At 34.6% G+C, this 16930-nt stretch overlaps 1 protein-coding gene across 1 annotated transcript in view; it reads right to left on the bottom strand.

Annotated features, from left to right (window-relative positions):
* Positions 1 to 251: 251 nt before the first annotated feature.
* Positions 252 to 16930, bottom strand: part of MED18 (mediator complex subunit 18) — a 61757-nt gene continuing 45078 nt past the window's right edge. Inside the window, exons 6-8 of the mRNA XM_090414623.1 lie at positions 16089 to 16175; positions 8718 to 8763; positions 252 to 501 (exon numbers count right to left, since the gene is read on the bottom strand). Of these exons, the coding sequence (XP_090270749.1) occupies positions 452 to 501; positions 8718 to 8763; positions 16089 to 16175 (183 nt within the window). The 3' untranslated portion in view covers positions 252 to 451. The remainder of the gene's footprint in view (positions 502 to 8717; positions 8764 to 16088; positions 16176 to 16930) is intronic.

Below are 16930 nucleotides of genomic sequence, written 5' to 3'. Positions count from 1 at the left end.
ATCAAGCATAGGTAACACTTATAGTAAATTAACCTACTTATATTTTTTCTTGTACTTTCTTTTCTCTAGTAAATTTCTAACATAATTTAATAAGACTTGAAATGGCATTAGTTTTCAAATTACATATATTAAAGTTCACAGATTAGGAAATATTTTGCAAACACACTTTTGTATATATCTTATGCATTACATAACAGCCGCTTAAAGCAAACATCATAATGACAAAAAACAGTATCCACAATGTAAACATAATCCTACAAAACATACTTCAATTTTTTATTTCTTTAAAAATCTCATGAGAAACAGTGGTACATTTCTACTTAACATGAAGCATCTTGGTGATTATTCCTTATGTAAGAGTTAAGCACGTATAAAATGACATCACTAAATTATTTGATTTCAAGAGAAGCAAGTTGTCAATAAAGTTCCTTCACTGGTCAACAAAATGCTTTCACACATGTTGCAATCTTCTGTGATCTATCTTCTCTAACTGGACCAATGTGATTATAGTCAAAGAAAAAAAACTAAACATTATATGCAAACTATATGTATGCAAAAACTGTACACACATGAGAAAATAGCATTTATACAGATACCCATCTCATTAACTAATTCCTAAAAATTTGCATAGACTTACTATTCATTTCCCAATGTGGCACTCAGTTCCTATAATGAAGTGAACATGTTGGTCGAACCTGTACACTTTAATTTTGTCAAATAAGAGTTGTTTCCATATAACCATCATGCTATAGGCAACACAGTGTATTTTTTCCCCTGAGGCTGACAAGAGCTTACTTCAAATGAGGACAAGCATTTCCAACACATTTTACAGATAAAAATACAATGGTGAAAAACAGTACCAATGATAGAAGAATTACAACCAACAAAAACAGAAGCTCAAGGAAGGCAGGGCTGTGAGAGAGAGAGAGAGTGTATTTGTAGCTATCTAGTAGGGAAGATAGCCACTTACAGTAATAGAGCAGGGGGATGCAAAGAAAGATATAGATAATAATAAGTATGAGCAGATTAGATATGGCAAGTAATTATTATGAATTTCAACCATGGCATTAGATGTGGAAGTAGGAAAGGAAAAAATAGCAGTGAGAAAATTGAATCTATGGAGCTAATAAATAATAATTACCTGACACAGCAGGTGATGGAGGGGACACTGGATCTGATTAGAACCACAAGTTTTTTGGGTTTTTTTTCTGTCAATAAACAACTATCTGTAACTGGACAGACTGACTACCTGGCCTTGACCTGTAGGTTGCTAAATATGTAGAACTATTTACCCTATAACTATGATAAACTACAAGGAAATGAACAGCTGTAGTTTGAGGGAAGCAGTATCAATGTAGGTAGAATTAATAAGCAGCTGCTGAAAATAAAATGAACAAAGATTATAAAACAGAAATGTGATAGTGTAGGAAGATAAAACTAGATTATGACAGGAAATTAGCTATGTAGGCCAAACTAAATTCTAAAGCATTATTTTGTTGTGTTGCAAGCATAAAAAAGAATGATTATGAAATGATACTTTTAAAGAATGCATGATGATAGGGGGATGAGAGGCAGGAGGTTGTTGCTAAGCAATCACCTTGTGGCTGGGATATTAATTCAGGTGGAGATAATGCAGTGACTGTTGACAGGAAAAAAGTGCAAAAACAGAGGTGGATGAAATGGAGGTGTCTAAGGTTTCAGTGAATACAGTCATGAAATAAGGTGGGATGAGCAATGAATGCTACAATGTGCAAGAGAGCTGGAAATGTCTCTGACGAGGTAGTTTCTAAGTCTCAGGCAAGGAGGACAAAAAAACTAGTTTTGGTAAATGAAAGAGGCTCCAAAAGAGATAGTAAATTAGAAACTGACTCATCAGTATCTCATGAATAGTGGTTTAGGTACTAAAAAAAGGTGGTGAAAAGTGCAGAATGAATGCAGGAATGAAATATGATACTCTGTAGGGCAACATAGTTTTGCAAACAGGCTGGTCTCGCTAAGAATTTACTCACTTTCTATAATAAAGTGACAACTGAATTGGATGAAAGATAAGCTGTTGCTCTTTGCATAGAACTTGCATACACCAGAACAAATTCCACAGCTAATTGGCTGTGGGTTCAAATCCTGGCATGGATTATCTTTTACGTGGCAGACGAATTCTATCGACTGTTATGAAACAACTGCTCTGAAATGGTTAGAAACAGTCTATGTTTGGTCTCTAGAGCAGAGTTTATGGACCAGTAAAAAAAAATAAAATATATATATATATATATATATATATATATATATATTAAAAAGCACCATAACGCATCCATGGTACTATGTGGCTCCCACCCACGAAAAATTGTAAACCTTGAAGTCACATAAAACATGGAGCCAAACTAAAAGCTGGATAAGAGAGTGGCAAGCAGACCTCATGGAAGTCTACACTATGCAAGTGACCAACAGTATGCTATAGGCCTTTGCTGTTTAATTTGTACATTAAAACGATAGGATGAGTTCAGAGGAATATCTGGTTGTTTACTTAATACAAAACTAGGAAGGACAATAACTAACACGTGATAAAGAAATCACTAGGTGATTTAAATAGACTGACAGTGTGGGCAAATGATTGTTAAAAGTTTAATGTGTCAAAGCAGAGTTATGGACTTAGGATGAAAAAGACTACAAGCTGTGCGCTACATCGATGGACTGCTAAACTGGATGAGGCTAAGAATATGGAAGAAAAGACAGAGTTGTAATTCAAAGGACATACTGCAAAAAATAGTTTTTCTTTCTTTATAAGGTTTAAGATATGGCTTCTATCTAGACCAATGTCCACAGTCAGTTGAACACAATAGCAACAGGGCTATGAAATGCTTCACATAAAGACAGTTTAACAATTTGTAGGTTATGAATATTGGTCTGATAGCTTCTTATCTTATCCACTATTTTCTGCTAAGTTCCTAAAGGGATTTTATAGGATTCATGTAGAGATATTTTTCAGCAGATAAGAGAGAACAGGCATCACCACCGGAAGTTGTGTAATGTTTTAGTTAATAATTAAGGTTAACTCATTGTAGTTCTTATTTTATGTGTGTGATTGAGTTATTTGGTTTTTAAGTAAATGCTATATTTTTTGTTTTAATTACAATATTGTCAGTATGGCACCAATACATGGTAAAATAATAATGGCAAAGACATTGTTCAGTGATTTAGAATTTTCATTCACACACACAAATTAGAATTTGTGTGTGTGAATGAATGATAGTGAAAATTAAAGGATTTATAAAAGGAGAGTGAAACTGGCGAACGAGTGTGTATTAAGTGTTTTGACAGTGAGTGCCAGTTAGGTGAAAAGAATGAAGCAAATGTTAGTAGAGTAAACAGTACTGATGATAAAATGGAAAATGTTAATGTCAGAATTAATATTGTGAACATGTGGCAGTGGAAATACAAGAGAACAAAATAGACCTGAATAAGGAAATGGTGCTTACATATCATCCTTCACAGGATAAAATGTAAAATCAAAAAGTTGCAGAAGAGAAAGAAGTAAGTGGTCCAAGATAAATATCAAGTTCATGTGAACAAACAAACAAAAAAAAAACCCAAGATGAGAAAATTATGTAGGGAGACCATGATCAGAGGAGTACTTAACAAAATCATGTTTCTCTGGCTGGCCCAAAAATTAATGATCATTGGTTGTCACTAATGATCTGAGAGGTTAGAAGTATTATATGAGAGAGGATGAAAGAGTTGTTAAATGAACTGAAAATGAAGAGTGAGAAGGTGAATATTGTGAGTCTCCTGCCATGCTATGATAGAGGGAAATGGGGGAGGGAGAAGGATTGATAGCAAACAAATCAATATTTAAGTTATGCAGAAAGAATGATTAATGTACAATTTGTGGAGCTGTGGCCTGAGTTTGACAGAAGGATATGTATAAAGCTTATGGACTGCATCTAAATAGTTTTGGTGTTAGATGTCTAGAGAAAGTTTTGTTCATCAAACATGCCGAACAGCAAATTCATCGAAAGCCATTTTAGCAAATGAACAATTAGTTGCAATGCAATTCACAGATAATTTTTTGATGAATTTGTTCATACTTCATAGAAAGATTAATTTCCTTAAACTATTGTTTTAAAGTGTTCTGTAAGAATACCTAATGTCACCCAAGATGTAGACAACATATGTTAGTGGTTATTGAGATGTGTTATAATCATTCTGTTACTTTTTACATTATTCTGTAAGCATACATGCCTACAGAAAAAAGTTTGTTCTACCTAATTTTTTCATAACAATGATCAGCTTGAAATTAAATGTGAAATTTTAATATAGATCTTAACCTAAAATTTCATTCAGCTAGAGCAGAATTATAATTTCAAAACTTATTTACCAAAATATTCTAATAAGTGATCCCATACAGACTTCTCATGTTTTGCAAATTCTGATGTTTGCGTGCATTTCGCTAAGTTAGAAAGTTATTACAATATAAAATGTGGACATATTGTCCCTTTTTAGCCCTGAATATAGTTGAACTGAAAACCGGAATAGTTAAATTTTTGTGATGGTTCAAATACCAAATTGGAGTACAATTTATCCCATATAACTGGTGTGTGTGTGTGTCATCATGATAATAATAATGGGGCCTCCATAGTTCAGTTGGTATAAACTAAGCCCTTTAGGTAGAAAGACCTTTGTTTCAATCCTGTGCATGACGTGGAATTTATTTATTTATTTTTTTCAGTCCTCTTCAACTGAAGGTTGAGTTATCCAGACTCATATGGAGATGACAGAATTTTATTCTCAGAAACTCGGGCGTTTTTCATTTTCAGGACACCACCAAAAGACATCTACGGTTATAAAACATTTACCAAATAAAGAAGACAATGGAAAACAATCTTGTTCTCTAATTATTCCTGGTAGTGGCAGTAAAATAATATTGCTACCCCACCAACCATTCAATTGAGGAGAGAGAGAGAGAAAGGAGAATAATCATTATGTTTGTGTAAATAATAAATAATTTACTAACTTTTTATAATAGTGACATCTGCGTTATATAAAAGAAATGGCTATGTGATAATTCTTCTGGATTTTGAAAAGCATTTGACCAAATATCATCTGGAACTCTGATGCAAATAGAAACAAAAGGGGATGGATATGAAACTGGTGATATGATTTAAAAAGGTGGTTGATAAACAGATACTAAAAAAGTAGTATATGGAGGAGTAGAATCTAGGAGAAGGTAGGTGACTAGTGATGTGCTGCAGGGTTCTGTGATTGGATACTGTTGTTTAATTTGTACATTAATGATATAGGAAATATTCAGTTGTTTGCTGATGATGAAAAATTAGGTAAAGTAATAGTGAATCAAGGCGATATAGAGAGCTTGCTGAATGATTTAAATAGACAGTCATGTATGGGCAAAAGATAACGGGTGTCAGTTTAATGGGGAAAATGTAAAGTTACATGGTTGAGATAAATAGATTAAAAGCCGTGTATGACATAGATGGAATTCTGCTTCGGGAAATAGGTGAAGCCTACCACCACCCCTAAATCCCCTAGGGATTTAGGGGTGGTGGTGGTAGACAGCTAAATTTTAGAGGACATATTGCTAAGGTAGCTAATAAGATACTTGGCTATTGAACACACTAACAAGTAGAGAGATAAAGAACTTATTATTTCATTAAAGCCTTGACACACCCACATCTGGAATACTGTGTTCAGTTGCAGTCTTTCTGGGTTTCTTGGGGTTGTGAAAGTAGAGATGATCCAGAGTCAAGCAACCAAGATGGTGAGTAGTCTGTGGAATCTTCCCTATGAAGATAGATTGAGTGTGTGTGTATGGACTATAGAAGTTTGTTGACAGGTGGGGAAAAAAGGGGGGAGGGGATATGATTAAAACCTTTAACTGGCTTATATGTTTCTTAGGATTGATGCAGGGGAAATGTTTCAACACTTGGCTAGAGGGGGAAGAACAAGAGGTCATCCCTGAAAGTGGAGTAAAAGTGTGGTTAGTAGGGTTGTGAGGAGTAAATTTTTTTTGCTTGGAGAGTTATGAATGGAACGGGTTGCTAGAGTCAGTTGTTAGCACTTTGTCTGATAATGGGTTCAAGGAGAGGTATGAAAAATTGTGTGGATAGTTTGTCTCCCCCGTGATGTCTTCAGCCTCCATGGAGATGCTCATACAATAATAATATTTTTTGCATGGTGAGTGTTGAATGGGTGGATACATTTGGTTCAGAGTGCTTTTTTCAGTGAATGAATTTAAGATAATGTATTATTTTTTGTGCGATTCCCACTCATGAAAGGTTGTGAGCTTATACTACCTAGTACCATCAGTGGGGTAAGGATTTTTTTTTTTTTTTACGTAGTCTGGAAACCCTACTCTAAAGACAAAACAACTTTTTCAAGCCAGTTCAGGCTTCTAATAAGCAGGATGGTGGTCTCACACCAAACAATGAAATTCATCTCCCACCTTAAGATAATCGCAAACATCCATACCGGGATTTGAACCTGCAACCTGTTGGTGGGAGAACAGATGTACTAACCACTCAGCCAGTCAGGCTGGCCATTATGTGTATGAATAATGGTTAGTGTGGGTCTACCCAAAAGTATTCAGAATTCATCATAAAATAAAGATTTTACAGTTGAAGTCTGAAGATTGCTTGTAAACGTGAGTATATTTGATTACAGATGTTCTAATCAATCACATGAACTGACTGATGTTAATATAGCAGACTATGATAATGACTTGCATAAATTCATTATATTATGCAATACTGAAAATAGTTTTTTTATATAACTACAGGTATCCCTCGATTAACCCGCATATATCAAAATCACTTGAATCAAATCTAATAATCAATGGTAAAAATTACAATTCGTCCATGATCGATTACTGTATTAATAATTCATTTTATATGGTACTTTTTTTAGGAAAGATAAAAAATGAATGCAAAGTAAATGTTTAATAAATGCTTGTACCTACATTATTTACTGCAATTTTTTTTTATCAAAAGAAGTTATCAAGAGTCGTTTGAACAGTTTTAGTTTTTTTCTTATTGGCATAAATTCTACGATACCAAGCAAAATGACTCTCCAGACCTTGGCAAACAATCAATAAAACAAAGAAAAAACACTGCAAATATAATACATGGTACAAATTCCAACATTATTTCATAGCCGAATATAGAAACTACAAGAGTTTTGTGCTATTATATAGAAACTAAAAGTTTCAGCGGATGCAAGCATAAGCAACCTTATGAGCAAATCGTAGTAAAGGTGGAGTAAGCTCCAGATCACTTTAATTAGTATTTTCCATAATGTAAAGCACATCTCCTAGAGGATATGTATGATATGATAAATAAGCTTTTGGCACTCTATTTCAGTAATACATGATGGTTTATTTATTTTCAGTTACAATCTAGAAATTATTGAACAAATAATAAAAAAACAACTAAACCATACTATACTGACATCGGAAGTCGCGGTATCTCTCAGTACAATTTACTGTCAAATATCACAAACCTTTACATAACATGTTAAACCAAACTGATAGCAAAAAACAGTGCAGAATATCACTCATAATATATGAATGCACAGCTACTCATGACCTCCAAGCTATACACTGAATTGTGTAAGAATATTTATGTTAAACATTTTGCATGTATCTGTCAGATCAGCTGCGAGCTCTGCAGAGTTAAAAGGTGCATTAATCAAAACTCTTGCTGCGTATATCAAGGGATACCTGTACAATCATTTGGCATGTGCCTGTATACCCTGTTCCCATATGTTTCAGTAATTGATAAAAATGAGTGTCTGTATCACTTGTGCAATAATGTTTGCATATAACATACAGTGACTAAGTTTTTTGATTTCCCACTGTCATGTTATCAGATGTGATTAGTTGTACAGTGGATTACGAAAGGTCATTCTTTAAATGGTAAATGCTCACTAGAATGAACTTCAGCTTCTCTTTCCATGTAAGGCTGCTGTGTACAATTCAAACATTCTCCAAACAGCACTTGCCACAATTGGACAGTAGACTGAGTAAATGCTATACTAAAAGTGACAAATCATGATGCACATCCTCTTCAACTTGGATGGCCATGTTTTCTGGCTGTCAGGAACATATTATATACCAGAATGAACTGACACATCACCACACTTGAGAAATTATATTCTCGTTTTCTTTATCGGCGATAAAGAAAATTAGAATATAATTGTAAGCTAAGTGTAAGCAAACTTTACACATAAAGTACATTCATGACTACACTACTTCTATACAGAGGCTAATGACTAGATTAATGCTTTTGTACCCCCATCATTCTCAGATATCTATAATGCTATGCATGCCATCCAAGTGTAAGCAAACTTTGTATGCTTACACTTGGATAAAACAAGAATATAATTTCTTGGCAAGTTTAATTTGTAACTGAGTGAAAACAACTTTCTACACAACTATACTATAAGTTCTCTGGAAAATGAGCCACTTGAATAGCAAGAAATATAATCCACTGTGTCACATTGCAAGGAATGTAATAATAGCAGTGGAATGAGAAAAACAGAAGTGTGAAGGCAGATTAAGAACAGACCAAAACATTATGTGCGTACACACACACCCAGTAGCATCATTAAAAGCAACAAAATGTGGGTCAACTATATAATTTTTGCAACATAGCATATTAACATAGTAAATGATGCAAAAAAATAAATAAAACACACAAAAAAAGGATATGGCTTGAGTTGTTCAGCAAAGGCTTTCATTTCATCTGCTAAGGCATCCTGATAAATGAAAAATATTATTCTATATATTTTTTCAAGCATTTTTTTTTTTTTAAATTCATAAAATATTTGGAACGTGCATTGTGACAAAGCTCCCAGTGTTTTAGTTTAATTCATTAGAAATGACATTTCAGGTCAACTTTATATTCATAACATCGTTGTGAATGTATGCTTTCACAAAGATTGTTCATTAATGGAAATATTTCAATGCTTCACTTTATCACAAGCAAATATTTTATGTAACTACTAGGTTCTTATTTTGCATTTAGTCGTTTGTTAATTATTCTTTATAATTGGTCTTGTCATCTTTTGAATATAAACTTTAATCTCTTAACAAATTACAGGAATCCTACTAGAGGGTGCATTTTGTATGAGGAGTGGTTAAATAAAATTTGTTGTATTTAGCTTCTAATGAGAATCTACACCATCAAAAAAAAAATTCACTTTTGTCTAGTCCTCTGCAAATAAGTAATCCAGTATATCCTATTCCCTCAGCATATGGCTGGTGGGGGTAGCCATATGCTACCGTATTAGGGAGATGATTTTGAGCAAGGTGGTTTCCCGTTGCCTTCCTTGACGTAGTATATTTTATGACTGTAACCATGTGTGTTCACGGGACTGGTCTGCATGTTTTGAGAGATGAAAAACCCAAGTTACAGAGGTAGAGGGTCCCTCCTCCCCCACATTATGAGACTGGTTAACTCGCTTTAGTTAAGAGGCCAGATAAAGTTTCCTCTGTCACTGAGGAATCAAACCCAGGTCTTTCTGACCAAACGGCTTCATCGATTTAGTATATATACTATATTATATACTAGTATCATACAAATATTTTCTTAAGATAATGAAGTTTAATAAATTTAGTTTAAGTGGTAGTCTCCAACATGCTTAAATGGTACATGTGTGCTAAAAGTTTCAATAAGTGTAGTTAGGTGATGCAATACAATAAACAAATAGCAACATTTTTGTTTATTGTGTAGCAAAATTACCTATTACCTTACAAACTTAAACAATTGGTTTTAAAATAAAAGCTTTGTCATAAAAATAATTTCATCACAAGTGAATATTTTATGTAACTACTAGGTTCTTATTTTTCATTTAGTCATTTGTTAATTCTTCTTAAAGATGCATGCAGTTCTTAACATCAAATGATGTTGCAGGAATTGATCAAGCCTACCCTATGGGTTTTATTTATTTTCTTTTTGATTGACTGCAATTAAAGAAAATCAGTGCAGGTATTCAGTTCAGATAGACCACTGACTCTGCATGAAAGAGTGATCTAGCAAGATGGGTAGTCACTCATTTAAGCTCAGGAGAGTCATCACTTTCTTCTAATGTCCTCTTCAAAAATCTTCCTTTTCATTATAGTACTGAAGACTGCTATCAATTGATGCAAATGCTTAATAATTTCTGATGTGGTTCAGGTCTAGTGGGATGTTATTTTTACTATCAGCCATATCTGGCATATCCATGACTGAATGCCTACAACCACAGTCAGCAGAAACATTTTCAATGGTCCTGTTGCTTATAAAAGATTAAAATTTGCACTAACCTCCTTTAAAAAATTTTTTTTTTCTCAATTTCCATTGTGATTCCATGTCCCAACTCACAATAAATCTGTTTATTTGGTAACCTCTATGGAGGTTACCAAATAAGCCAATTCTTAAAAAATTCAGTTCACAAATTTCTGTTTTACATGATACTAAACAGGTAAAGTCCATGCGGTTAGCCTAGTGGCTGTGCGCTTCACAACCTGGGGAAGGAGTGTCCTAGGTTCGATTCCTGTCGGTGACGTGAGGAGCTGAAGGATCTTCCTCAGCCATAGCCAAGTTAGCTGGTCTTAGGCGTGGATAGTAGGGTTTTCCCCAGTTTATCCTGGAGTTTTTCATCCCACAAAGCAGGCAAACTGGCCTTGAGAACTCAACACTACAGGACATAGGATACACTGGGGCATAGGGCTGACCATCTTATCCTGTGAATGGTTTGAGGTCCGATGATTAATAAACCCTCTGCAAGGTAAAAGGAAGATGAAATAAATTGGTAAATTCTCCATTCTAGTCCTTTAAATCATTGGTTCCTGGTCCTTTTTCCAATAACTCACAGCTTTCCTTTATCAGTTCCTGACATATCTGAACAGCATAATACAGTTACACGATTCATTGCTTTAAGTTACCTTAAATCTTACAGACTCGCATCTCCCTGTATACCACTTTTGATACGTCAGTTAGCCAACAATTTATAATCCAAACTCATATGCTCCAATTTATGCAACAGTCTTTGTAAAAGCATCATGGTATATCCATTCCCCCTGTCTAGTTCAATGGTAACACTGTAGAGATTCATTGTCGATCCATTTCTGAATGCAAGCTCTGACCAATTTTTCGAAAATCTTCACCACCACTCCTGAGATACTGATTGGTAGATAGTTGGATACATTGTTATATCTCTTAAAATATTCTTTTATATGTCTTATTACCTTTTATGTACTTTACTTATGCTTGTTCTTATCTCTTTCTTACTTAAACCTTCTTAAATCAAAAACTTACTGGCCATTGTAAAATCTTTCCTGTATATTTAAAATTCCCCTTTTGTCAGTTTATAATTTCCTTATCTATATTTCTCTTTGTTATAAACTTTATCTCGCCTAACTCAAATTAATCTCTAGGCTGAATTACTAATAAGAGGTGAAACTATTGGATTGTGGGACAAAAGGAATTATCAAGGGCGGATACCTTTTCCTTTGTCTCAGCACTGGTTCTTTAGATTTTCTTTAGATTCAAAGAAAATTTATTTTTTATCTGCGCCACCCCAAATCCTTGATCAACAAAGCTTGTATGACCAAGGAACCAGAACACAGTTAGCACTCAATCTTATTAAACTATAATTCTCTTTTCTGCAGTCGTAGCCTATCTAACCTCCTGCTACGGTTCGTAAATTTTATGAGCAAGTGCAGGAAAAAATTTAGGCCAGGCAGCAGTTAACTCAAACAAAACATTTTAATTCAAAAAGACATATCATACACTTCATAATACTAAACTGAATAAACATTCTAAAATAGACAATGAATGAGCACTTAGTTTACAATTTCTCAATCTCTCTCATGGAATGCATTCAAAGAATCTCACTCATGACACCTAATTATACACTTGATATATCACTCTTAACCTTCAATTCTATGTACATTATTTAACAGACTTATTCAATTTTTGCTCCGCATGCTCTCAACAAAATTATCTCATGCAAAACACTCATTATATCTCTATCATTTAGGAATTACGTTCTAGACACCATGGGCTGTTTCACTATATCCTATACAGAATTCTCAATAAATTAATGAAACAATTTCTAGTCTTTCCTAGTATTCACAAACATTCTACTTAAGCAATTTCACTTGTAAGAGAGCATAAACTGTACATTACCAATTGCTGGGTTGCTACTTGGCCTCATCACTAATTTCGTCAGGATATTCACCTTTGATTTTAAGTTCACTCTGCATATTCTAAGATATTCTTTCTGCATTTTGCATCAGGATATTTCTACAAGCCTCTGTAATTGTCGTCTGCTGGGCTGACCGCTGACTAGTAGACTTTCGAGTCATTGTCCCTAAACCTCGTCGAACGAAGGGGATACCACGTAGAGATTCCACACACACATCAGCACGACCGCCAGACACACGGGATCCAGAACCTACGAGACCATCTGCAAGCACAGGAACCAGAGAACAGGAGCAAGGCTTCATTTTCGGCGCTGCATGCCCTTTCAAAACTGCACGCCAACCGTTCATACTACGTCATCAGTTTCTCTTTCCAATATCTTTAGCGTCATCCCACGTCACCAAGGACACAGCATCCCACACGGAATCCTCACGCAATCTACGGAGTGTAGGAAGGGGGGGTAGTGTGCTTACAAAATGATATACCTGTACTCCGTTGCACATGTTATAGACTTCGGCCATTTTCGCATAATAGGATTATCTCTCTCTTCCCAGCAATTGTTAAGTACTTACAAAACAGTAAGGTTTAAGCAACTTAATAATTCAAAAAACTTTACAATATAAGACCAAGTTAAAATTGAAGGATTTAGTAATATTTGGTTAATTTACACGTGCTTAGTAAGTCTGATATATCAATATTCGTGTCCAAAGTGTAAGTCTCATGTTAAGTCTGTTTGAAACATAAATTACTTTAATTCAAGTTTCATTCAGACTTAACATGTCATTGCATTACCCTTGTGCAATGGGATTACCAGACATTCTTTCCATTCCTGCAGAATCTTCCCTGTTCCGAGACTCAAATTATATAGTCTGGTCAAAGGAATAGCCAATTCAGCTGAAGACTCTTTTTAGCACCAGTGGTGATATCCAATCAGTCTCTATTGCTGAAATGTTATTCAGTTTGTGCAACAGCTCTAATACCTCCTCTTCATACAGTGAAGAGGTAGCAGTGAACTCAATGTTACATACATCAGGTTGAATAGCTTTTAGCAAAATGGGCACTCCTTAGCAATCTCTTTGTGCATCTGCCATCTTCACACCATCTGCATTCAGAAGAATTATTCTTTCATATTCATTCTTTTACTTGCAGCATATCGATAGAATTCTTGTGGGTTGTATTTAGCTTGCAGAGCCAGTTTCTTTTCATAATCAGACTTAGCTTTCTGTATGACAGTTGCAATTATTCTAGCCTGCTGCTTATAACTTTCGTAACAGAGATCATCCATATGCATATGGTATTTCTTCCACATCATTCTTTTCTTACGAATCTCTTGCTTAATAAGATTACATAGCCAGTTGACTCCTACCCTATTTATTCTTCGAACTCTCAGGAGACAATTCTGATGTTGCATTATTTAAGTATTTTTTTTAAAATGATTCCCATCCAGCAACTGATACCATTCTGCTGAGTTGGTCATAATATCCTACTTTGTAGTTCAGCATAACCTTTTCTGAATTGGACAATCATAATATCCCTCTAATATCCATGAAAAGGGGCACTTATGGTGGAGTTTGTGATGGTTTGGGGAGGAATCTCATTGGGTGAATGCACAGAGCTGTGTTTCCTAATGGATCATGAATATTGCAACTAATAGAAACGAAGTCCTTGACTCCTATATTCATCCTTATGTGAATGTAGTGGGGAGGATATTATTGTACAAGAGGATAATATTCATCCTCGTCGCGTAAAACTCGTGGATCTCTTTAACACCACTATCTTCAAGAAGACTCATGTGTATGGACTGGTCACCAGGTCTCCTGATCTTAATCCTATTGCACATGTCTGGGATGCTTGAGGTAGGCATGCAATCTCCCTCCTCAAAACCTGAAGGGTCTTAGAACAGCTTTGTGTAAGACCAGTGGTTATTACCAACTGAACTCCTGGGAAGGAGCTCAGTTTGTAATAACAGCACAAAACATTGTTGTGAGAACAGACCACATTCCTTATTGAGGCACTTTGACAATCTCTTGTTTTTGACCATTGTATTTCTGTACCCATTTGTTACTGAAGTAAACTATTTATTTACATTTTGTATTTTTCACATTTCGTATCATATTGCAGAGAAATTCATTATAGTTTTCGAATAAACATGATTTTTCTCTGTTCTGTAATTTATGAAACCAGTGTATATTAAAAAAAAAAACATATCCTTTAAAGTTCAAACATGACGATAACTGTGATATTACTCTTTTCAAATGTCTCTCTTATCCACCCCTCACACAGACATACTGGTTGTTTCACATGGATAAGAAAAATATAAAAATGAGATGCAACAATTCTTTCCCCCCTCCTCCCGAGCCAAACAATGGACATAGCTACATTCAACTCATCGTCTCTGTGTAGATGACATATCTGCAAAAGTCTACTCAAAACAGAAAAATAATGTAATAAATGTCTGTCCTTACCAAATATACTAGTCGCACACATTTCAAATGGTTCATTTTTTTTTTTCTACTACTACCATCGGTCAACATAGTATTCAAAAAACACCAGAGACAGAGTATGGGTTATCTGTTCCAATGATGCTACTCTTGCCATGTTTTTAGCCCATGGATGTATACATGCCTCTCCTCCTCACAAATAAAATATTAAATTCATTTAAGGATAAACCTAACCTTTATTACATGCAGTTGTGTGTGGTACATTTGTACTGTGGGTGGGCTAAGGATTTTCCCCCATTTTTATCTATATATATATTTTTTTATTTTATTTTATTTCACATAATCCAGAAACCCAGCTCTAGAAACCAAACATGGAACTTTTGTAATTATCAGCAGTTTTAATAACACTTCCCAAATCTTAAGTATGGCTGTATTAATTTATCAAAAATCTAAACAGTAATTTCAGTCTCAACGTAATAATTGTAAACCTCCTTCATCCAACCAAATTAGGATTTTAATCCTTTGTGTTTGTCCATTACTATTTGCATATGACTCACCCCTCTGAGTCCTTGGACTCCTTGCAGGTGTCAAATAATAATAACAAAATGTGATGAATCAATAGCAACGAGCCATCGCTCTCACAAGCAGCATAAGTAAAATAAGCTGCTAAAAGAGAAATTTTACAGGTTGATCAAAAAACATTACAGGAATTCAGTTATTTTAATGTCATTCATTACTGAGATAAATATGAAAGGCTAGGTTTTACTTATTGATGCATTCACTGCTACTGGCTTAATATGGCAACTTGCAGCTGGTGCCAAAAGATTGTATTTTCTCTTCAAAATATACATTGCTGTTAGAGTTTTCGCTTTGTTAATGTAATTATAAACTTTTTTTTTTTTTTCAGTCAAGAAACCAGAATGAATTATCTTGTAGGTGACATGGATAAATAATTATTTTATATATATCATCTACAAGATACTTCACCTATTTTCTCTTAAGAAAACTTATATAGAAGATAGCAACTTAGAGTAACCGTATGCTGATGCCAGTGTGATCTTGGTGCTGCTGCTGCTTCTAAATAGCTCAATGGTCACTTCCTGCATGGGTCTAGAAACTGTTTCTAGACACACATGCAAACTCCAAAAATGTGTTAGCACAATTCCAGTGTTGTAATTTTTGCATTTGTTACACAAGCCTGTTATTTCTCATTTATTCACTTGCAAAAATATTTACTTCAATTGCTGGATGTTAAGATCCTCCCATCCCTGTGCATTGGCTACAAATTAGTTTGTAGTCTACAACAATGTTCTATATGAGATAATTCATAGTTTGGCTTTCTGGTTTAGATGGCCAACTACAGATTATTTTAACCACAATGTGTTAATTTTTCACCAGATGTCTACTTTAAATGAATACTGCTAATTATTAAGTTATAATATGCAATACAAACCTGTCCTGATGGGGCTACAACACTTAATTCAACTAAGTACGACTGAGAAACAGGTTCTATGCTTTCTGGTTTACCCTGGTGTAGAAGCTGAAAAATAAGATAAATTATTAAAGATTTCAATCGCATTCCTGTAAAAATAATGAGAAATTTAAGTTAGTTCTTCCAAAAAGTGAATGTAGTTTTAATACAAATTGTGTGACAAAATTAAGACTCATAATTATACAAATTCACAATGTGCACTGGTAAAATCAATCTTAAATTTAGATATGCTTTTTCTTGTTGAATAATAAACAGTTTTCATAGGAAACATTAAGGTTTCTTCTTTTCACTGAATAAATTATCCCCATGAGGTTTATTAATGGAATATGTTCCAAAGCTTTGCGCTTGCTCCATCATAGAGCATGAAGACAGATTTTTGATAATAACAGCAAAAATGTAATGGATGCACCAGAGCAGATCAGCATGCAAGTCAGCTCCATTCAAGCATAGGTATGCAGATATCTTGACTAACTGTGGCAAGACATCTGCGACAAGTGGCCTTGAATGCCTGTAGTCTGCTTTCCTTTATCCACAGCTCATTTCAGTGTGTTTTGTATCCATACAAATTGGACAAGACACCAATGGACTAATGTACTCTTTCATATATGTCATTTTAGTCTTTCCTCTGATTCTAGAGAACACTTAAACTGGCAAGTAAGGGGTACTACTTACTATCAAGAGAATGTTCTTGAAAGGGATAGATATGGCAGTGCTAGATCATGGTGTGGGGAGGAGGCATTATGCTTAATAGATGCTACAAGTGTTGGAAAAAGGGCCTATGACTAGTGAACAATATTGCAACA

This window comes from Typopeltis vanoorti, chromosome 25 (genome assembly GCF_054136105.1).
Source record: "Typopeltis vanoorti isolate ZY-2024b chromosome 25, IOZ_Tvanoo_1.0, whole genome shotgun sequence".
NCBI lineage: Eukaryota > Metazoa > Arthropoda > Arachnida > Uropygi > Thelyphonidae > Typopeltis > Typopeltis vanoorti.
This window is presented reverse-complemented; position numbering and strand designations above follow the sequence as displayed.